The sequence below is a fragment of the Urocitellus parryii genome, chromosome 15, assembly GCF_045843805.1.
Source record: "Urocitellus parryii isolate mUroPar1 chromosome 15, mUroPar1.hap1, whole genome shotgun sequence".
Taxonomy (NCBI): Eukaryota; Metazoa; Chordata; class Mammalia; order Rodentia; family Sciuridae; genus Urocitellus; species Urocitellus parryii.
In genome coordinates, this window is record NC_135545.1 from 13,200,961 (window position 1) to 13,224,305 (window position 23,345).

General features: G+C 48.6%; 1 protein-coding gene across 7 annotated transcripts; it reads left to right on the plus strand.

The window, feature by feature from the left end:
- The first annotated feature begins 36 nt into the window (after positions 1 to 36).
- On the plus strand, positions 37 to 21,334 carry C15H19orf47 (chromosome 15 C19orf47 homolog). Of its 7 annotated transcripts, XM_077793073.1 has the most exons (11): positions 37 to 122; positions 1,837 to 1,953; positions 4,683 to 4,734; positions 9,373 to 9,460; positions 9,557 to 9,671; positions 10,383 to 10,470; positions 14,224 to 14,361; positions 15,660 to 15,809; positions 17,474 to 17,544; positions 20,007 to 20,355; positions 21,053 to 21,334. In XM_077793073.1, the coding sequence occupies exons 2-11, from the start codon at positions 1,909 to 1,911 to the stop codon at positions 21,148 to 21,150; spliced, it is 1,194 nt and encodes a 397-aa protein (XP_077649199.1). In that variant the 5' UTR covers positions 37 to 122; positions 1,837 to 1,908; the 3' UTR covers positions 21,151 to 21,334. The 7 variants fall into 7 exon arrangements, with proteins under 7 accessions (XP_077649199.1, XP_026267352.1, XP_026267353.1 ...); XM_026411567.2 differs by lacking the exon at positions 21,053 to 21,334 and having other exon boundaries at positions 15,657 to 15,809; positions 20,007 to 21,046; XM_026411568.2 differs by lacking the exon at positions 21,053 to 21,334 and having other exon boundaries at positions 20,007 to 21,046.
- Positions 21,335 to 23,345: the final 2,011 nt, after the last annotated feature.

Sequence of the window (23,345 nt, forward strand, 5' to 3'; positions counted from 1 at the left end):
GCTTCCGGTGTTGAGGGCGGGCTTCCGGGGCGGGGATCCGGGACCAAGGAGGAGTGTCTGACAGTTGGCGCCGCCGGGAGGGTGGGCCGGCTGCGCGAATGGGCGCAGGGCCGGTGGGCCAGGTGAGGCGAGGGCGGGGTGGGGTGGGGTGGGGGGAGGTGGGCCTGGGCCGGATGCGGTGGGATAGGAGGGAGTACCGGGCTCCACTGGGAGACCCCGAGTGATTTCTTTCTCTTTACCTCGATTTCCTTCTCTGTAGAATGAGGGTCCGAATAGAACTGTAGCACCCGCTTCAGAGGTCGAATGCAAAGTGAGCTCTTGCAGGTCACAGCCGCTAGCTCAGAGCTTGTACCTAGTGCTCCCTGCCTTTCTGTACCACTGTTAGCATTGGTGATGTTTGCGTTGGGCGTAAGAGATTGTTGGACTTGGAATCCTACTGACTTGGGTTCCAGTCCCAGATCCACTGTGTGGCAGTGGGCCCGTGCCTTCACCTCCCTGAAGCGCAGTTTTCTGCGCTGACAGTCTCAATACCATATGTTCATTTTGCAGATTGTGATGAGACGTGTATGTTAAGCATTTAGCATAGCAAGAGCTCAGTAGATTGGGACTATAATGATAATGATTCAGAGAGTCATTGGTGTAGCTGGGAATTCCAATAAAAAGGAGGAAGGAATCTCAGAGACAGCAGTAGGAAAAACAGTACCGCATCTGGGAAAATCGACATTCTGCCACTTATTATTTGGCCAATTTTGTCCAGTCTTGTAGTATAGATTTTTATTTTTCTTGAAAATGATTGTTGCGTGTTCCTTTGTCATTCATTTGAGAAGGAATTCACATTTCTGTTCTAATGGAAACCTAACATTGCTTGCCATGAGAAAGGAAAAAAAAATCTGAAATACAATGGAAACAAAACAGCCCATTAAATTGTAGACAGTGAATGAAATATAATTGAAAAGAAGATAATTTATGTTCTATGAGTCCATGTTTTCAAATCCCATCGACTCCATCAAATTGTTTTTGTTTTTTGGTAGTAATAGGGATTGGACCCAAGCCCCCCCCCCCCCATGGTAGGCAAATGTTCTACCACTGAGCTATGTGCCAGCTCTTTTACAATTTTTTATGTTGAGACAGGGTCTCGCAAAGTTGCCCAGGCTGGCCTTGAACTTGCAATTCTTCTGCCTCAGCCTCTGGTCAAAAGTCTTGGCATGCAGCTGACGTGTCCCACCCTGATCCTAGCTTACTGAAGATTTATTTTATTTAAGGCACACTTACCACTTGCTGAGTATTGTTCCAAGAGCTTTGAGTTTATTGGCTCATTTAACCCCTCTAACACCTTTAGCAATAGATACTCTTTCTTATTGTACAGTTGAGAAAAATGAGTTCTAGAAAGATTTAGCCACTTGCCCAGGATTAGGAAGAGGTAAAATTGGGATATGTATCTAAATCTAAGAGCTTAGCACATGAAATCTGGTACATGTTATTTAATTGAGTTTTGGGAACTGCCATGTAAAAAATTTCTATTTTGTTAAATTTCAACTCTGAAGAATGCACTGGAAGTGGCTTTTAAGGTGGTAGAGAAAGGTAATTGGGTCCAAGAGGGAATTCCACAGCAATGGGGAAGAATACCAATACTTAAAGGATTCAGATAAGCATTAGCTAAGATCTTGCAAGGACAGACTCATAGTAATACCTTGTTTGGCTAGTAATACCTTGTTTGGCATTAACCACAGTTTGAATTCAGTTCCTGGCCCTGCTGTGTGTTGTTGTGTGAACCTTAAACCTACCTCTTTCATGTTAAAATTTTTTACTTTTTTGCTCATTTTTACTTTTTTCTAGGCTGGCTGTGAGAAGTCACTGACTACAAACTCAATTCCTGGCATGTAGAAAGCACTCACAAGGACTTACTCCATGGGCATCGGAATCAAGGAGAACTTGTTTTTGAATCTCAGTAAGGTCAGTTGCTAGATGTGACATTTGACAAATGACTGCTCCTTATGAGTCAGTTTTTTGATTGATTAAAATAGAGCTAATAATAGTCTTTGCTCATGAGGCTATTGTGAGGCAATCAGTATGATGCTTAACTTTGGTCCTGATGCTGTTAGTGCTGGTTTGTGAGTTGCTGACATCTTACTGACATCTTTCCATGCCCTGCTCTTTTTTTTTAAATTTATTTTTATTTTTTAGTTGTCAGTGGATTTTTATTTATTTTTATTTATTTATATGTGGTGTTGAGAATCAAACCCAGTGCCTCAAACATGCTAGGCAAATGCTGTACCACTGAGCCACAACCTCAGCCCCATGCCCTGTTCTTTGAGGGATGCATATTGTATTATCTTTGTCTCATGGTAAAATCTAGAAGGGAAAGTGAATATGAGTGTCAGGTGCAGGGCAAAATGATGTCTGGTCATGTTCGTCAATCATGGAATCAGCAGAAGTCAGAAAAGGCCAGGGAAGAGGAGAGAGTCTGACATGTGGGAACTGAGGGAAAGCATCACAAAGTAGGGGACAGCCAACAGAGGGAAGAAGAACTTGCCAGGAGGATGATGGGAGATAGGTATTACAGGCTCATGTGACATCCTGTGTAGAAACTAAGAGGCAAGCTGGGTTCAGAGGCACATGCCTGTAGTCCCAGCTGCTCAGGGAGGGTAAGGCAGGAGGATCACTTGAGCCCAGGTGTTCAAGACCAGCCTGGGCAACATAGTGAGACCCCCCAACTCAAAATTAAACAAAACAAAACTGAGACACAGGTAAAGCACCTGATGGAGAGGAAGGCTGACTGCCAGACCAGGGGATGAGGCCAGGAGGAGCCCTTCCCAGTCCACTTAGTATACACCAAGCCTAGTCTCAGCCCCCTCCCAGGCCTTGGTACATAGCCCACTTTGCCCTCACAGCAGTCCTCTAGAGTAAGTAACATCCAGCCACACCAGTGCACAGAAGGGGATCCTGAGACTGGACTGCAGAAGTAAGTAGTCAAGGCCACACAGCTAGTAAGTGGTATAGCTGGATTTGAACCCCCTGCAGTCTAGTTCAAGTCTTTACTCTTTTTTTTTTTTTCCCTTTTCTTCTTCTTCTTCTTCTTTTTTTTTTTTTTTTTTTTTTGTTACCAGTGAGGTACATCCCCAGCCGTTTTTATTTTTTATTTTATTTTTATTTTTTTTTTAAAGAGAGAGTGAGAGAGGAGAGAGAGAGAGAGACAGAGAGAATTTTTAATATTTATTTTTTAGTTCTCGGCGGACACAACATCTTTGCTGGTATGTGGTGCTGAGGATCGAACCCGGGCCGCACGCATGCCAGGCGAGCGCGCTACCGCTTGAGCCACATCCCCAGGCCCCATATTTTTTATTTTGAGAGAGTCTCCATAAGTTGCTGAGGCTTGTGATCCTTCTGCCTCCCCTCCCAAATTGCTGAGGTTGCGGGTGTGCGCGCCACCATGCCTGGCTCCAGAGTCCTTACTCTTGACCACTCTGTTATACCCTCAGAATGGAGAGATGAGGGAGAAGCATCAGTGTTGGAACTGGGCCTGGTTCAAGAGGGCAGAGTCAATTGAGAGGGCAGAGGAGATGGAAGAGAGGAAGTAAGTTTGGCCCAAGACAGTGTAGCCAGGTGGTCCTGGAGGCAGGTAGCACATGAGAAAGTCGTTTCCTTTAGTTATCTTTCAACACTGCCATTCATGCCTGGAAAGTTTCCATTGGTGCTGATGTGTCTATAACACCTTTCAGCATCTGCTGGTCTTATCCAAGTGAAAATTGGCTTTCCATTTCCTCTCTGGCCCCCCACCTCTCTGACCAGGCTCCTGGTGTCCCGGCTCACTCCACTGCAGCCACACTGGCTCCTCATCCTTCAGATCTGCCAGCAGAGCCCCTGTCTTAGGGCACCAGACTCACTGGACCTTCTCTGTAAAACTACACGGTTTGGGCTGGGGTTCTGGCTCAGAGGTAGGGCACTCGCCTAGCATGCATGAGGCACTGGGTTCCATCCTCAGCACCACATAAAAATAAATAAAGAAATTGTATCCATCTATAACTAAAAAATAAATATGAAAAACAACAACAAAAACAAAAAACACAGCTTCCTCCCTCCCCTCCTTCAGGTCTCTGTGTCACTTTAGTCTTCTTTGATCATCCAATTGAAGATTGCGACCGTCCCCTCCCAGGCCCTACATGTTTTCTCCATAACATTGGTAGCTTCCAACACTCTGCACTGTGAGCTATTTTGCTTGTTGACTCTCATCTCACTCCCCTGTCTCTGCACACGCTAGGCTCCATATTTTGTTCATCTCAGTATTCTAAGTGCTTCACACGGAGTAGGTTCTCAGTAAACAATGTGTAAATGGGTGAGTGAATGGTATTTATGAAGAAGATTTTGGGGCAGGAAGTGTCTTTTTCTGTCCTTGTTCTAATCAGACCTTTGAGGTGTGTGGGATCAGAGCTGTGGACATTTGTTGTCCCTGGGACTTGTCCCAGGCACAAGTGATAGTTGTGGTGGCAGCTCTGTCTGAGCTGACGTTCTGTCAGTTGCTCTAGGCTATTCCTGGACTGTGAGCCCCTAGCCCAGGAATGCTCCTCTGGCAGGCAGGCAGGCAGGCAGGCAGGCGGGCAGGCAGGCAGGCCGGCCGGCACTGGAAGAGGAACGTGTGCTCACATGGTGGCGATTCATGGGCCTTCTTTTATTCTCTGTTCCAGGCTCCAGGGAGCAGTGTCTGGCCCAGCGAGACGATGGTCTCAGTGACTATGGGTGAGTCCGTCCTTCTCTGGATGGCCCCCTCTCCCCACTGCCCTTTCTGAGGTATGGCCGGGAGGGGGAGGGAGGGAAGGAAACTGGCAGGAACAGCTGTACTCTGACGAAGGTGGGGGGCAGGGCTGGGGCCAGTTCAAGGCTGCCTGCCCCTTCTGTGTATCTGGATCTACTGACTGCGTGGTTTAGCCATAAAGAACTTGCAGTATGATGTCTTTCAGATCTCCTACAGGGCTTCTCAGAGCCTTGGTTTTCTAACCTGTGAAATGGAAATCATAATACTCCTTGCATCCTGGCATTCTGGAGATTACCGCAGGTCATTTCTTGGTCATATGATCTCAACAAATGTTAACTGTTGTGATTTTCATGAGCTGTATCACCTGATTTTCTTTACACTCTGATTTCAGGATTGCCCAGACACAGAAATTACTTGGTAGCTTTGGAGAATCTTGAGATTTACTATACATATAGTGAAGTACAGGAAACCCATTAACATGATATTTGTTTTGGTACTGGGAATTAAACCCAGGAGTGCTTCTCTGGTCCTTTATTTTATATTTTATTTTTTATTTTTTTGTGCTGGGGATTGAACCCAGGGCCTTGTGCATGCAAGGTAAGCACTCTACCAACTGAGCTATATCCCCAGCCCTCCCTGGTCTTTTTTTAATTTTTAATTTTGAGAGAGTCTTGCTAAGTTGCTGAGGGTCTCTCTAAATTGCTGAGGCTGGCCTTAGACATGAGATCCTCCTCTCAGACTCCTGAGTCACTGGGATCACAGGGATGTGTCACCACACCTGGCTCCCATATGTTTTTTTTTTTTTTTTTTAATATTGTTAGTTTTGGGTGGACACAATATCTATTTTATTTTTATGTGGTGCTGAGGATGGAGCCTAGTGCCTCATGCATGCTAGGTGAGCACTCCACCATTGAGCCACAACCCTAGCCCTCCCATGGTTTTAAAACAATTAAAAAGCAAATATCTGAAATAATTATAATCCCATTTAAATACAGCATGGAAGCTGACACAACCAATCCATGATTTTAGAAAGTAGTTATTGCCCTTGGGAAGGGGTAATAGTGGCAGTAGGGGGATCTGGGATGTTGGGCATATTTTCTTTCTTGGTCAGAGTGCTGGTTACATGGAGTGTTTGGTTTAAGAAAATCTATTGACTTGTGTACCTTTTGGCTTACACATAGTGCAATAGAATGATTGAAAAACCAAACTCCCTCTAACCATCCTTGTCAAGAAGTGGAATATTTTCAGATGCCTCGGAGTCCTGCCTTGGTCCTACCCGCTCCTCCAGGTGGAGTAAATCACTCTCTGATCTTTTCTGGACATATTTCCTTATCTTTCTGTCTCTGTGTAGTTGTTTCACCAGTAGAAACCTTTTTATCACTCTCCTATTCTACAGACTTTTTATCACTCTCCTATTCTACAGAATTTTTTTTTTTTTCAGTGCTGGGGATTGAACCTAGTGCATGCTAGCAAGCACTCTACCACTGACTGAGCTGCACCCCCAGCCCCAGTCTTGGATTTTGGTGTCTGACTTCCTTGTTTGAGGATCATCTCTGTGGCCAAACAAAGCTGTTGTCCTTTCTTTTTCGCTGTTGTGTAGTACTTCACTAAGTGACACAGTATGTTCATAATGCCACCATCAAGAGTTGAAGCTCTTTCTTTTTTTTTTTTTAACTTTTTTTTTTTAGTTGTTGATGGACCTTTTATTTATTATTTATTTATTTTCGGTGCTGAGAATCAAGCCCAGCGACACACATATAGGCAGCACTCTACCACTGAAGTACACTCCAGCCCTGCCATGTATATTCTTGTATCTGTCTCCTCCTGGTGTTTACAGCAAACACCCGCTCACCCATTCCTAGATACATTGTTGCTCAGTTAACATTTCTGAAGTGGGGCTACAACTTAACAACCAGCGGCTTTTGACAGTTTAATTGGCTGCTTGTTTTCCTTCTTAGTAATACGTGAGATGATGATGTGTGCTGGGTGGGGACATTTGCAGTTCCTTGGACACTGGGTTTCAGTAATCTTATGGTTAAAATTTCAGGATTTTCCTCAGGCAGAGAGTTATTTCCAACCTATGTGATGCTTTTTCGCTGCTGAAGAATAGATTAATTAAGATACAATTCATAAACGAGACATTTTACCTATTTAAAGTATACAAATTTAATGGTTTTTACATTCTCTATTCATAGGGCTGTGCAGCCATCACCACAGTCAATTTCAAAGCCTTTTTATCACTCTCCAAGGAAACCTCATGCCCATCAGCAGTCACCACTTCTTTTCTCCCAGCTCCTGGCAACCACTAATCTACTTTCTGTCTCTGAATTTGCCTGCTCTAGACATTTGTAGAAATGGAATCATTATGTGGTACTTTTTGCTACATAGACACATTGCCTACTGTGGGCTAATGGCACCCGGAGCCCTGCGTCTTGGCCGGTGTGTAGTGCCTGTTCAAAAGAGTGAAACAGCTGCCTTTTCCTGTGGGCGGGTGGAGGGAGCCTAAGGTCAGGAAGCCTTGTCTGCTCTCTAGCCCCACAGGGCTCAGGCCACTGCAAGACACTGGCTGCGCAGGGTCCTCCTTGGCAAGATGTGACCTAGGGGTCTGTGCCTGAGTCCTGCATGCCACCCATAAAACACCTAATCCTAATTGTGTCTTTTTTTCCACTCTAAGCTTCAGTTGTTTTAAAAGGAAAATGAGTGAAATTATACTAGATCTTTTTTGTTTGGGTACTGGGTAACTACTGAGCCATATCCCCCGCACTTTTTATGTTTTGTTTTGTGACACGGTCTTGCTAGGTTGCTTAGGGCCTCACTGAGTTGCTGATGCTGACCTCAAATGCAGTCCTCCTGCCTCAGCCTCCTGAACTGCTGGGATTACAGGCGTGCCCTGCCGTACTTGGCCCAAATCTTTTCTAATTCAAAATAGCATGGATTGTTAGGTGTACTATTATCACCACGAGAAAGAAGGTGCTGGTGAAACTGGCACACCATCAATTATGAGGTAGATCTTTATTTTAGATGTATTAAAATGTGAAAAAGAAAATGTCTACTTGGACCCCCCCACTTTTTTTTTGTACCAGAGGATTGAACCCAGGGGTGTTTAACCTACACCCCTAGCCCTTATTTATTTATTTATTTATTTTTTTAAAGAGAGAGCGAGAGAGGAGAGAATTTTTAATATTTATTTTTTAGTTCTCGGTGGACACAACATCTTTGTTGGTATGTGGTACTGAGGATCGAACCCAGGCCGCACGCACACCAGGCAAGCGCGCTACCGCTGAGCCACATCCCCAGCCCCGCCCTTATTTATTGAGACAGGAACTTCCTAAGTTGTTTAGGGCCTCCCTAGACTGCAGAATCTGGTCTTGTGATCCTCCTGCTTCAGCTCTCTGAGCTGCTGGGATTATAGCCACTAAGCCCGCCCTGCAAGGAACCATTGGTCTTGTTGTGTGTTTTTGTTTTTGCAGTGCTGGGAATGAACCCAGAGCTTTAATTGCCTTACCACTGACCCACACCCCCAGCCCTTGGGATCATTGATCTTATCTTCCACCTGGCCTGACAAGTCAGGGTCAGAAAAAGAAGTTTAGGTATAACAATGCTTCATGGCAGAGTCTGCCAGTGGCTCCATGTGTTTTTGTTTTGTTTTGGCTCTGGTGATAGAACTCAGGCCTGGAGCATACTAAGTGCTCTCTGCCGCTGAGTTACACTCCCAGCCCAGCTTCATGTTTAGTAGTGGTGAGAGGAGAGAGGAGGACCGGTAGTAATGGTAATAATAAGTAAATAATAAGTATAAAAGATTTCATGGGTTGAGGAGATCCTTTGGCCAACCACCAGTTGAAGGCCTTTATGTGATTTTTCTCATTGAGTTTGCACAGTGATCCAAGGATGTTGGTGATGCCACCAATAAAATGTCAGTTCCACAAGAGCAGAGACTTCAGTTTGTCCCCTGTGGTACTCCCAGTGCTTGGAACAAAACCTGAACTGTCCCAAGTAAACAGTATTTTCCCAAATTAATAGATGAAGAAAACAAGGCACTGAGCATTGTTGACTTGCCCAGAGTCCCTTAGTCAAGCAGGAAATGGCAGAGCTGAGACTTGAACCCAGAAGCCAAAGCTTATGCTCGTTCTTTTCATGCCTCTTTCTGAGGCAGGGCTGCTTCTGTGGCAGGTAGGATCTTGCTGAAACTTGTGGGCTAGCTCTGTGACCCTTCCCCCTGGGCCTGGGGAGGGGAAGGGAAGAGAACCCCTCATCCCAGGTCTTGCAAATTAGTCATTGACCAAGTGCCTGCAATGCTGTGGCAGCTTGAGGGCAGGGCAGAGCTGTGAGGAGAAGGTGGAGAGCTTGGGAGCTCTGTTCCTGGTTAGCTTTGTGCCCTGGGGTGGGTTGCCCAACCTCTCCAGCCTAGGTTTTGATTCCTCCTTGGAATCAAAGGAGGGGGAATCTCAATAGTGTTTAAGTCGGGTGGTGAGGGGACAGCTTCCTTTCTTGGTGTGTGCGCTCAGCGGGTGGCCTGGCAGGTGATGTGCTCTGAATCTCAGGGAGCCATTGCCGTTGGGGTTCTGCTGCTGCTCTTCCCTCAAGAGAATCACGAGAATAACAAGCTCTGTTCAACTCCCCAGCCACCTCTGAGTGGATCCAGTTCTTTAAGGAAGCTGGCATTCCTCCAGGACCTGCTGTTAATTATGCAGTGATGTTTGTGGATAATAGGTGAGGTGACTTGAGGGGACAGGGCTGATCTTGGGTGCGGGGAGGCAGGGAGCTGGTTGGCCCACTTTGGGCCTCACTACTGACCCTCTCCTGCAGGATCCAAAAGAGCATGCTGTTAGATCTCAACAAGGAAATCATGAATGAGCTGGGCGTGACTGTGGTGGGTGACATCATTGCCATCCTAAAGCATGCCAAGGTGGTACACCGCCAGGTGGGTGCTCTGCATGGAGGGCAGTTGCAGATCTAGCAGGAGACCTGGCAGCACAGCAGGGGGACTTGGGTTCTGAAGCTGATTCAGCCATTTGCTCTGTGACATTAACTTATGGCCTAACCTCTCTGTGTCTTATGTTCTCTGCCTATAAAGAGCAGAGAGGTAAACCTATCCTGAAGTGTGGCTGTGGTAGGCTAGCACAGTGTACTCTGCCTGAAGTAGAGCCTCAGTAAAGGTTCTAACTTTTATCATTATTGTGAATTCGTACCTTCCCCATAATCATCATTTATTTCTAGAACTTTATCTGTCCCCAGGACAGCAGGGTTTGGTTTTGTTTTGCTTTGATTTTGCAGTGCTGGGGTGGAACCAAAGGCCTTGTGCATACCAGGCAAGTGCTGTACCACTGAGCTACACCCGAATCCCAACCCTGACACTGTTTTTGGGGGGTGGGTATTGAACACAGGGTCTTGTGCAAGGTAAGCACTCTGCCACTAAGCTGCATCCTCAGCCCTCTTCTGGATGTTTTAAAGAGTACTGGTTAGATACTTTGTGGGATGTCCCTCAGTTTGGGTGTGCCTGGTGCATTTTCCTGGTCACGAATGAAATGTTTGAACATCCTTTCTCTGGCAGTCAGGTTCTGATCCTTCTCCATGTTGCTCGGATCTCTGTTCCTGGTTCTGTTGTGTTAACCCAGGTGCCTGTTTTTTACAGGACATGTGTAAAGCTGCCACTGAGTCAGTGCCCTGCAGCCCCAGCCCGCTCCCAGGAGAACTTCAACTTCGCCGTGGTGCCTCTAGTGGTGAGTCTCATTTATTCAGGCCTCTTTTCCTCTTCACACTTTGTCAGCAAAGAGGATACACCTGGTTATCCATCGCATCACTTCTGAATTTTGCAGAGGTGGAAGCAAAGCCATCTCAAACCCTCTTTTCTTTTTTGCATGACTGGGGATCTAGTCCAGGGGCCCTCTGCCATTGAGCTACACCTGCAGCCCTTTTTATTATTTTGAGACAGGATCTTGCTAAGTTGCCCAGACTGGCCTCCTCCCTCAGCTTCCCAAGTTGCTGGGATTATAGGCATGGGCCACAGTGCCCAGCCATCTGCAGCCCTCTTTAAGGGAGAGAAATAAACTGGGAAGTGAGTGGCTGTTCTTACAGTGTGTTCTTATTCACTGTGGACATGTTCCAGGGTGCCCAAAAGCAATCTAAGAGGTAGAAGCAAAGCCATCTCAGGCCCTCTTTTCTTTTTTGCAGGACTGGGGATCTAGTCCAGGGGGCCCTCTGCCATTGAGCTACACCTCCAGCCCTTTTTATTGTTTTGAGGCAGGGTCAGGCCCCAGATATGTGTAAAGCACATCTTTAGTCTCTGCTTGCATAATATTTGCTCTTCCCAACTGGCCAGCATAAGCACTTTGTGCTAAGGCCAGAATCACTGTAGGCAGCGCCAACTCAAAGGCATGAATTCAGGGAAGCTGAACAAATTGGTGATTATTTTTACAATAGTCCCACAACATATATACAGAAAAAGGTTTGATCATAATGGTACAGCTGAATGACTTATGTGTAGGACACCCATGTTGCCAGCATCCAAATGCAGAAACACAAACATGACCAGCCTCCTAGAATCCCCCTTGAGGTCCTCTCAGTCACTTCCCCTCTCTGGGGCATCACTGCCTTGATTTCTAATAGCATAGAGTAGTTTTGCCAGTCTTTCAAATCTTTAATGAGGACATTTTTATATCTTTCTGAATATTGTTAATAGTTTAAGTTAAATTAGCCAGGTGTGGTGGTGCATCACCTGTAATCCCAGCTACTTGGAAAGTTGAGGCAATAGGATGCTAAGTCCAAAGCCTGCCTGGGCAACCTAGTGAGACTATGTCTCAAAAATAAAAAGTGGGGCTGGGGTTATTGCTCAGTGGTAGAGCGCTTGCCTAGCACGTGTGAGGCACTGGATTCGATTCTCAGCACCACATATAAATAAATAAAGTCCATTGACAACTAAAAAAATATTTAAAAAATAAAATAAAATAAAACAAAAAATAAAAACGGCTGATGGTGGAGCTCAGTGGTAGAGTACTTGCCTGGCAAGTGCAAGGCCCTAGGTTCAAGTCCCTAGTACTACCAAAACAAAGTTTAAAAAATGAGAACGCATATACTTAAGAACTAGTGAAGAAAGTGGGCAATTAAGAAGAGAAGGGGTAACAGGCAAAGAAAGAAAGAAAAGGGTGTGGAAGAGCTCTCCAAACAGCATTCCCACTAAGATCACATGTATGCACTTCCTAGTATCCGTCACGTGTGTCTCTCTGATGCAGGAGGGAGGACAGTTCATTGTTCTCTGATATCCTAACTCAACTCAATTTCAATGGAAAACCAGGCAGACTGGAGCATGCCTGTAGTCCAGCAACTTGGGAGGCTGCAGCAGGAAGATTGCTGTAGCCCAGCAGTTCAAGGCCAGCCTGGGAAACATAATGAGAGACGGTCTCAAAATGAAAATAAAGCAAAAATTCAGTGGAGCCAAGACAGAGTGTTTCACCTCCACCCAAACAGTGCTTAGCTGTCATGATGATAAAGCAGCAGGTCCCTGGCCTCTGTCGGCAATATACTTCCCTCTGTGTCAATACAAGAAGTGTGGCCGTCTCAGCTGCCTTCCTTTTATTGTAGAAGTTCCTGATCATGGTGCACCTGGCCAGGTACAATGCTGTGAGTGGAGGCTCTCCGGGGGCAGATTCTACACAGCCCAAGAGTTTGTAGCTGCTGGTCATAACGCCAACCCATCCAGCTGAAGGAAGAGCTGGAGAGATGTCTCTGGGAAATTGACCCTGGATATATACCAGAGCCTTAGCAGAGAAGAGACCAGGGCTGGAACCAGGCATTTCTTTCCAGAGAGGGAGGCAGTCTGATAGGACCAGGACATTTGTGTGTGCATGTGTGGTACTAGGGATTGAACCCAGGGTTTCTCTACCACTGAGCTACATTCCCAGCCCTTTTTACTTTTTATTTTAAGAGAGGGTCTCACTAGGTTGCCCAGGCTGACCTCAAGTTTGCAATTCTCCTGCCTCGTCCTCTTAGTTGCTGGGATTATAGGTGTGCACCACCATGCCCAGCTCTAGTCCTAGACTTTGAGGAACTAATATTGCTTCTTCTCCAGACTTGGGTGCTGGGTATGTGAGGATCATCTTTTGTTAAATGGTCTGGGTAGGTTTAATTTAGTTTTCTATATGTTATAGTTATTATTTTAAAAAAAAGCAATAGGTAATTATAGCAGTGCATTGAGGGTCATTATGGGAGAGAAAGTCCCTACAGGAAAAGAAGATGACTTTGGGAGGGTAGTGAGACAAAATACTGAAGTCTGGGAATGGGGATGTAGCTCGGGGTAAAGTGCTTGCCTAGCAAGCACAAGGCCCTGGGTTCCATCCCTAGCACCTGGAAAACATCAACACACAATCTGAAAGCCAGTTGGCAGAAAGTAGGGGTTGAGGTGAGGCTTCTGGGACTAGTCAGAAAGTAATGGCAGCATGAAGACTTTCTCCCTTCCCTCCCCTGCAGCGGCTCCCCAAGAGCTCTTGAAACCCATGCCCTAGAGCTAGCAGCAATAAACCCTAGGCAAGACCATCTTCTTCATTCTGGGGCCGGCCCTCCTGTTGGCATGCTGCAGCTCCCACCCTCGCACCCCAGGCATCCCCGTTCCTGCTTCACAGGCAACAGACTACCAGAGACTGCCCACCCATCACCAGAGGGAGGCCACCTCTTTCTTGCCCCAGCACAACTAGAACCAGACCCACATGCTCAGGAGCCTGGCTGAGTGACTCCGCTCCCTGAGTCCCGATCCTTCATCTGTAGAATTGGTTCGCAGGGGTTCCTTTCTAGTGGGCATGTTGGTGTTTTCAGCGATGGGTTCATCTCTTCAGTAGACTTCACTGTGGACGTATGAAGGGTAGAAACCACTTTAGGTACTGGGGACCCTGCAGTTAGCAGACCATGTCTCCTCACAGACTCCTGGTTTTGTGGGGGAGTCCACCAGTAAATAGATATAACTGACTGTCAAGCAGAGTTGAGGGCTACAAGAACAAGAAAGCATAGTGTGGGTCAGGGCGATAGAGGTGACGGGTGCTGACCAAGAGTTGCCACCTGAGAGGAGTCCTGAGTGAAGAGAAAGCCAGCCTCTCAGTACTTGGGGAGCAGCATTCTAGCCAGAAGGAACAGAGAGTGCCCAGGAGGCTCCCGCTTGCCAGGTGAGGAAGATCCTGGAGACTGGCACAGCTGAGGAGCGTGGGGAGGGGAGGAGTGAGCTCAGCCCAGGGCTGGACACCTGATGGGCAAGGTGTGGTGGAAACGAGTCAGGTCCAGGGCCCTGGGAGGGGTGAGCTTCACAGGGAAGGTGAAGCCCTCCTCCAAGCATCCCTATTATGAGGAGAGTGCGGCCACAGGGTGACATGGGCTGCCCCTTCCTTGTGCTGTCCAGTGTCAGCCTTCTCTACTCTGGCTCTGAGGCTGCTGGATTCAGGCCTTCCTCCCAGGGCCCCGCCTGACTGGACCCCCCTCTTTTCTCCCCTCAGCTGCCTCCCGAATGATCGCCAATAGCTTGAACCGAGACTCCCCACCCAGCACTCCCGCCAGACGGTCAGACACCAGCACTTCCAAGATCTCTGTCACTGTGTCCAACAAGATGGCAGCAAAAAGTGCCAAGGCTGCTGGTGAGGGACTTGGGCAGGTGGTGGGAAGAGCTGGAGGTGAATGTGTTGACAGAAGGTATTTGGGGGGGTCATATCCCCAATATTGCCTTCTTTGAAGTCTACAGGGGCTACAAAACCTTTGAACTGAAATCACCTCTGTGAACTTGGTCAAGTCACCACACCTCTGTAGGGCTCACTTCACGTCTCCAACTGGGAGGATGGTGGGAAGTGCTCAATGGCATGTTGGCGCAGGTGCATTGCTCTTGTTACTCAGTGGCTCAGTCTTTTTTAGCAGCCATTCACTGAGCCCCACTAGTGCTGGACCCTGTGCTTAGTGCCTTCGTCAAAGGTAAAGAACCTACTGCCTCCTTCCAGCTGTCAGTCTGAGCCTGTAACCCTGTGTCTGTAACCCTCTGGGCTTCCCATTTCTGATAATGAAGCCCACCCTTGTCCCATGGTCTCCTAGAGCCCTGCGTGGGTTGGACTCATCTCTTGCATCTCCTCTGCATGCTCTGGCTCAGTGCCTCTCCGGCCTCCTTCTAACAGTGGACCTCTGCCCCTCACGTTCCATGGGCAGCCTCCTCAGGCTTCTCCACGATTGCCCTGTGTTCCTCTTCCCAGTCTCACCTTGAGAGCTGAGAGTGGGACTCGAACCTTTGGACACCAAGATCTGCCCTACTCCTGTGCCTTGGTTGGCCCTGGCCCCACAGTGTGGTGTCATAGGCACTTGGAAGCTGAGGCCCAGGGGGGACTGTGTGTTTCCCAGGCAAGTTCCATCGTACTCTTCCCACATGGGCTCCCCTTTGCCTGGTTTTTTTGGAAGCCTTGCCCCCTTTTGGCCTTGATTTGTGTGCCACAAATAAGAAGGCTACCATTAGTTTATAAGGTGTTGAAATAATGGTGACTGGCTCTTTCACCTCTTGACACATTGAGGAATTCTTTTTTTTAAATTGAAGTGTAATTTAGTTATGCACAATGCCTAAGTGATACATATACAGCTTTATTAGTTGTCATAAAATGAGCATTAAAAAGGGGGGGGGGGAAGCACAGTTGTGAAAGTGTAGACCCTTCCCTTCACCCAGAAGGATCCCCATCTGAGGGCTTTTGGGCTGGATTTGGGTGAATCACAGAGAGCCTGGGTGTCTCCCATGTCTGGAGATCCCGAGTTCCTTCTGTGACCTTGTGACACCCAGACCTTTGAGTTCTTCAGGGCTCAGTTGGTGGTGATGGGGCCAATAAGGGGTCCAGTCATGCAAGTATGGAAATAAAGAACATATGTCCCCTTTGCCTAAAGTCTAACCCTAACCCTCTCCTAGCAGCTCTGGCCCGAAGGGAGGAGGAAAGCCTGGTTGTTCCCACCAAGCGTCGCCGCGTCACTGCTGAGATGGAGGGGAAATACATCATCAACATGCCCAAGGGTACCACCCCCCGGACCCGCAAGATCCTGGAGCAGCAGCAGGCGGCAAAAGGTACTGGCCTATGTGTCCTGGAGACTGTGGGTCTCTTGGCTACGTCGCACAACACCCATCATGGCCTGCAGGTGGGGGCTGAGAATTAAACTAATGAACTTAGGGGACCTTGGGCCAAGGAGATGCAATAGTGGCCATAGAGGAGGGGAACACATCACCTGTGTCCTGTCGTCCTGCAGTTAGTGTAGCCAGGCTCCTGAGGGGCAGGGGCAAGGAGTCAGTGATGGCTGCCTGTGAAGTGAATGACCCTGCCTGAGTGAGGACAGGTGCCCCAAAGTGAGCATTGTCATTGTGAGCCAGGGAAGTTAGACTGAGAGTCAGTGCAAGTGGGGGCTGGTAGCATGGAGATGTACTTTGTTATGGTAGCATTGTTTTAGGATGTTGTGTTTGAGGCCAGGTACAATGGCACACTCCTGTGATCCCAGTGACTTGGGAGGCTGAGGCAGGAAGATCACAAGTTCAAAGCCATCTTAGTAATATAGTGAGGCCCTAAGAAACCTAGCAAGACCCTGTCTCAAAATTTACAAAAAGGACTGGGGATGTGGCTATGTGGCTCAGTGGTTAAGTGCCCTTGTGTTCAGTTCCAAGTACCAAAAGAATAGAAGAATGTTACGTTTGTTCTTATAGAAAAACTTTCAGATGGGGCAGAATCATACAGTAAAAAGACTTTCCCATCACTTCTGTATCCCATGGTTGCTGTTAACCTGTTTAGGGTAACATCTGTGATCTTGTGTGTATCTGCTCACATATGGACATTTTTTTCTTTTTAAACACAAATAGCATCATCTTACTTTTTTATTTATTTGTTTATTTTTGGTACTGGGGATTGAACCCAGAGCCTCAAGCATGCTTGCCAAGTGCTCTACTACTGAGCCACATCTCCAGCCCTTTTAGAAATTTTATGTTGGGGGCTGGGGTTTTAGCTTAGTCTTGCCTAGCACGTATGAGGCACTGGGTTTAATCCTCAGCACCACATAAAAATAAAATGAATAAAAATAAAGGTTTTCTGTCCATCTACAACTAAAAATGTGTTTAAAAATAAATTTATGTTGAGATGGTGTCACTAAGAAGTCAAGACTGGTCTTGAACCTGTGATTCTCCTGTCTCAGCTTCCTGAGTCTCTGGGATTACAGGTGTGTACACTGTGCCTGGTTCCTCATCATTATTGTTTTTTTTTTAATTTTGTTCTAATTAGTTATACTCTTCATTCGGTTTTAATGGCCATTTATTTCCATAGTATTTGTGAACCATGATTTGGTAAACATTCCGTTGGTGGAGATTTAGGTTATTATTTGCTGAGAGAACTCATTACCATTCATCAGAGTCTCCTAGGACCCATGATCCCCAAAGAGAAAGGAACAAATAGGAGTTAAGGACTCTTTCCTTACACACATTTCATGAATTTGTACTAAGGAGTAAGGAGTCTGGGGTGTCAGGGTGACTGTCAGTTTGCGATGATCTTTCCCACACTGACTCTAGCCGGTGTGAGGGTGAGGGTCAACAGTAGCCAGTAGTGGGGGTGTACAGCTGACTCGGCTGTAGTGGAGCTGACTAGAGTCTGCTGGCCTTGTCGTCCCTGCCTCAGGGTCTGCATTGCTCAGCCTGGCCCTAGGCCTGCAGGGCTGCTGGGCAGGTGCTGTCTCATGGCCTCTCTTCCCTCACAGGTGTCCACAGAACATCTGTGTTTGACCGCCTCGGTGCTGAGACCAAGGCAGACACGACGACGGGGAATAAAGTGAGTTGGCAAAGGTGGAGCCTCATGGGGCTTGAAAGCTCTTGTCTTCCTGGATGTTGTTCCTGATGCTCCTGCATCTCGCCCCTTATGGGCCCCAGCACGGGCTCCCCACCTTCCCAGGCTGCTCCCTTCTTTGCTCAGGAGGCTTTCCCCTTTGTCTTCTGCCCCCGTGTCTGTCTGTAGTCTGTCTACCTGTCTATCTGTCTGTCTGTCTGTCTCTCTCTCTTTCCAGTCCAGTCCTAATCTGTCCTGATTTCTGCCGGTCGTTTCCTGTTCCCACCAACCCATACTGTCCTTAGCATCTTCCCCCAAAGTCACTCCTCTTCTAGGACCCCTTCTTAGGGATGTCCCCCTCCTCCATTCCAGTTAGTCCTTGAATTGGGTGACTGTCTTTCTCTACCTCTGCTGCCACTTCTTTTTTTTTTTTTTAAGAGAGAGTGAGAGAGGAGAGAGAGTGAGAGAGAGAGAGAGAATTTTTAATATTTATTTTTTAGCTCTCGGCAGACACAACATCTTTGTTGGTATGTGGTGCTGAGGATCGAACCCGGGCCGCACGCACGCCAGGCGAGCGCGCTACCGCTGAGCCACATCCCCAGCCCCTCTGCTGCCACTTCTTCCTGCCTGGATGCGGTGACAGCCTCCTAACTGGTCTCACACAGCTGCCGTTAACCCCCTCCAGTCCCTGTCTCCCCAACGGCAGGGTGTGCTGCCCACAGGATGGGCTGGCTTCCTCCTCTGCTGGAAACCCCTCTGAGGCTTTTCCCTGTCCCTGTGACAAAGCCCACTGTCTTGTAGTGGGCTGCAATTCCCTGGGTCCCAGTCATGGAGTATGGTTTGGAGCATACCCTGGATCGCGCTGTGGCTGGCCATGTCACCTTGGCCATTCACTTAAGCCCTTTGTGCCTCAGGTTCTCATCTATACAGTACCAGCTCAAAGGGTGGTCATGAGGCATGAGTCAGATAATCCCTGCATGGTGCAAGGGCATGGGTGTGTGATGAGCCGATGTCACCTTTGCTGAACTGTGGGTCCTTGGCTCTTTCTCCTTCCTCACTCCCTTGCTCACCAGGTGCCACTGCTCTGGCTGTCTCTCACCTCCTCTTACCACTGGGATGATAATCACTCTCAGGGTCATGTGGCTGAGGGATCCAGCCAGGTGGAGGCATCCCTGTGTTCATCCATCCTGCAGGGTGCCTGGCTGTGGAGCTGGAGTTTGGAGTCCCTCTGAACTCTAAGCAGGGTTGAGCTGCCCCTAGCTCCTCCCCTCCCGCATTCTTCTGTTGTATAAATTATGGGTTTATTTGAGCCAGTAAGGCAGGGAAGCTGCTTTTCTGGGAACTCCTGGGTGAAATTTCCCAGTTTGAGAAAGCCTCAGGATCAAACACAGCCACCCAGAGGTGGGGAGATGGGCATAACCTGCCAAGCACCCAATAACCTGTTTACCTCAAGATCCCTGCCTTTGAATCCTTCCCCTTAAATAAAGGATTGGGGCCTTTTTCAGTTGTTCAGTTCCAGTTCCTAGCTGGGCTGGAAGACCCATCAGGCACCCCCTTTTAAATCTGATTTCTGACTGGCTTTGTCTTTCTTTCTTTTTCTTTTTCTTCTTCTTCTTTTTTAAATTGTAGTTGAACACAATATCTTTATTTTATTTATTTTTATGTGGTGCTGAGAATGGAACCCAGTGCCTCACACTGGCTAGGAGAGCACAATCCCAGCCCCTGTCTTTATTTCTTACTGATTATTTTAGACTTTTATTTTCCCAGGTGGCTCACACCTCTGAGTGGGAATCTGCTCTACTGAGGTGCTTGTAACCCTGGCATACTCTTCCTCAGAGAACACCTCACTGTCATACTTGCAGTTATTTATTTATTTATTTTTAATATTTATTTTTTTTAGGTGTAGGTGGACAAAACACAATGCCTTTATTTTTATGTGGTGCTGAGGATCGACCCGGGTCCCACCCGTGCTAGGCGAGCAATCTACTGCTGAGCCACAATCCCAGCCCCATACTTGCAGTTATTGCTGTCATACTTTGGACTGTGAGCCCCTTGGGAGCAGGTCTGGAACTGCTCTGTATCCCCAGCATTGCTTGGTCTAGGGCCAGGCCCCAGAGTTGGGGCTCAAGATATATTTGCTGAATAAATGACCAAGTGACTTTTCCCCATGCTCATCTGTAGACCCCGCGCGTGTCGTCCCTCTATGCGGCACACCCTGTTCCTTCCCTGCTTTATTGGACCCTTTCTTTTACTATTCAGATCTCAGCCCAGCTACGTCCTTGTCCAGGGAGCCTTCCTGAACTTCCAGGCAAGGTCTGGTGCTTTCTCTGGGCTTCCTACTCCCTGTCATCTCCACCCCATGCTGTCACCACCATCTGACTGATGGGTGTTTTTTCCAGCATTGAGTTCCAGGAAGGCAGTGTGTTGAGTGACTACATGACTCACTGTCCTATCTCTGATGTCCACAGCCCACGGGAGTTTTCAGTCGCCTCGGGGCCACTCCAGAGATGGATGAGGATTTGGCATGGGACAGCGACAACGACAGCAGCAGCTCTGTCCTGCAGTATGCTGGGGTCCTGAAGAAGCTAGGACGGGGCCCAGCCAAGGCCAGTCCCCAGCCAGCACTGACTGTCAAAGCCAAGGCCACAAGCTCAATGACAACGACGGCTGCCCCAACACTGCGGCGCCTGACGCTTTCCTCACGCCCTGGGCTGGAGAGGAAGCCAGAGTCTCTGTCCAAAGTCAGCATCATCCAGAGACTGGGCAAGGCCACCCTTGTGCCTGAGGCCCAGGACAGCCAGGTCACAAGCACCAAGAGTAAGTCCTCGGCTGAGGTCAAGGTCACCATTAAGAGGACTCTGGTGGGGCCCCGGGGGAGCAGCTCCACTGAGGGCCTTGGTGCCCAGATGGACCATGCAGGCACTGTGAGCGTGTTCAAAAGACTGGGCCGCAGGACCTTCTAGCCCATGAGCGGGGCGGGGTGCAAATGGCAGAATTGCCGGCCTGTGTCTGGCCCCTCTTCAGGCTCCTGGTCCCTTCAGAGCCTTCTTCGAGGGCCTGTCCGCCCACCTGCCAGCTCCTGGTGACACTGCTTGTCTCCCTCAGGCACTCACACTGGGCCTGAGCACTCTGGGGAATCGCCCATAGTTCCTGGTCTGGCTGGTCACTGGCCTGGCTTTGCCTGCCATGGGACTTCCCTTCTCTCCTGCCCTCTGTTCTCTGCTGTCTGGCCATGGCCTTGGCAGAATCCACTTTTCTACCTCTTCCAAGTGCCAAGTGCCATCATCTTTCCTGTGACCCCTTCCTCCCTCTTAGCAGCACTTGCTGCCTCAAACTCCAGCTCCTTAGCTCCCTGTTCCCCTGCCCACGCTCAAAGTGGGTGTCCCCCCCGGGGTCTCCCTTCTCCTGGCACCCAGCCTTTCTCCCTCCTCTGCCCCTCCCCATTGCTGTAACTCCTCTCTTTCTTCCTCTTCACTCTGTTCATTTCTCTTCTGTTTTCTGTCCCCGTGGCAAGGCCCGACTGTCCGCTGCGTCCTGCCTGACCCTCCTGCACCTCCGGCCTCCCAGCGGCCCCCTCGTCGACGGTGGCGTCGAGCCTGTAGAGACTGTTAGCTGCCCTCCACGCCCAGGCTGGAGGGACTTCCCAGGCCCTGGGCTACTGCTGGGGCACCTCCATTTTCCTGCCCTGGGCATCTTTTTCTCTAAAAGTCTGTGGTGGGTGGTGGGCATTGGGAAGGGAGGCCAGTTTGGAGAGAGAAGACAACAGCTGATTTAATATATTTTTGTGACTTCCAAACCGTTTCTCTCCCCTCCTTCAGGGTGAGCTAAGGGTGTTCACTGCAAGCCTAGTATGGGGTAGGGGCGCTGGCCAAGGGTTGGGCTTCGTCACTGAAGGTCAAGCTCCTGCACACGTGTGGGCCTCGAGTAGAGGGAGTAATGGTCACAGTCACCATTCATTCCTCCCCCAACATGCTGCCACTATTCTGCCACTCTGCCCTTCCTCCACAATTCCACCTGTTTCTGCCACTCTGCCTGTTGGTGGCTCTTCAAACTGTGGGCTCCATTTGTGAGGAAATTAGTTCTTGTTGATTCAGTTGTTCACCCCCTCACTCTGCGCAGCCCCCGCCTGTTCTAGCAGGTGGGCAGGGCTGGCCAGGGTCCTGGCTGCATGGTCAGCCTCTGTAATGAGGGAGAAGGTGGCTACAGGATGGTGCTGTCCAAAAAATTGGAGGGATAAGAGAAAGAGGCCAGGGCCACTGTAGGTATATGGGATGAGAAAGCCTTTCAGAGGAGGTGACATGTTGACTGAACTGGGATACAAGAAGTGGCTTTGTGAAGTTCAGTAGGAACATTCTAGCACAGGGACAAGCAGGGGCAAAGGCCTTGAGGTGGGTCAAGGAACATGAAGAAGACCACGGGGCTGCCAGTGAGGGGCAGCTGTCTACCATGAGATGGGGGCTGGTAGACAGGAAGCAGATGCTCTGGGGCTTTGGGACGCAGGGCGAGGAATGTGGATATGGGGCTGAGGGCTCTGAGTTTTGGAGGGTTTGAAGCAGGGGAGTGATGAACTGAGTTGCCGTGTATGACAGTCGGTGGCACTGGCTGCTGTGAGGAGAGTGCGTTGTTGGGAGGGCAGAGGTGGAGGCCACTGAGGTTTCCAGGCAGGGAACGAAGGTGACCTGCCTGATACCATGGCAGTGGGGGAGCAGAGAAACCAGTGGACATAGGGTGTGTTTTGGAAGTACAGCAGCAGACGCTGATTGGAAGAAGGGAATCATCGTCCCACCCAGACTTTACCCCGGAGCTGCTGTGGAATAGCCATTGGCAGAGACAGGGAGGCAGGAGAGAGAGCAGGCTGGGGATCAGGGAACTTTGTTCTGACCATGCTGAGAGTGAGGCACTGCTAGGGTTCCCAATGGGTAGGTTGCAGGCTGGAGCCAAAGCCGAAGGCCCGGTGATACCAACTGGTAAGAGCAGAGAGATTGGGAGGTCCCTGGAGGAGAATTGGTGGACCTTTTCCTATTGAGAGGACAGGATCTGATAAAGGAGTCACCCAGGAGGGGGCAGGGGTTTGGAGGATATCTAAGAGAGCCAGTGATAATCAGACTAGACCTCATATCTTTATTTTACTTAATTTGTTTTCTTCTGTGGTATTGGGGATTGAACCTGTGGACTCAAACATGCAAGACAAGCACTTTACCACTGAGCTACACCCCTGGTCCTTGTCATTTCTTGATGTGTAATAGGAACTACAATGATAGAAAAACACACTTAGCTCACTTACCACAGAAGGCTTACCTGCACCACAGGTAAGTTCTGTCATTGTTGCTTTTCATAGAGGCTCACAGAGGGGAGTATATTGTTGAAGGCCTCAGCCAGCTGACATGTGCCTGGATGGGTTGACCTCAGGGAGCTGGCTCCAGGATCCTTACCTTGACCCTGTCTTGCCTCCATTCTGTATTTGAAACATGACCCTTTGGGGATGGGGGCAGGGTCCTAGGACAGTGATTCCATTTATTTATTTATACTTTTTTTAGTTGAGGGTGGACATGATACGTTTATTTTATTTATTTATTTTTATGTGATGCTGAGGATTGAATCCAGCGCCTCACACCTGCAAGGCAAGCGCTCTACCACTAAGGCATAACCCCAGTCCTCCGACAGTGGTTTTAGACTAGAGTTATCTATGTGAACATGTCCTCAACACCCCATCAACTTGTCCTAGGAAGCATTTGTAGCTCTAAGACGCCACAGGGCTTGGGAGTCCTGCCCTGTCCTGCCACTGTCCTCAGAATGACCAGAACTGA

Coding starts and splice junctions, on each gene's coding strand:
- C15H19orf47 (XM_026411563.2), top strand. CDS start 4,557: ATGCTCCTCTGGCAGGCAGGCAGGCAGGCAGGCAGGCGGGCAGGCAGG. Junction 10,471..14,223: donor TCGCCGTGGTGCCTCTAGTG/GTGAGTCTCATT, acceptor TTCTCCCCTCAG/CTGCCTCCCGAATGATCGCC. Junction 17,545..20,006: donor ACACGACGACGGGGAATAAA/GTGAGTTGGCAA, acceptor TGATGTCCACAG/CCCACGGGAGTTTTCAGTCG.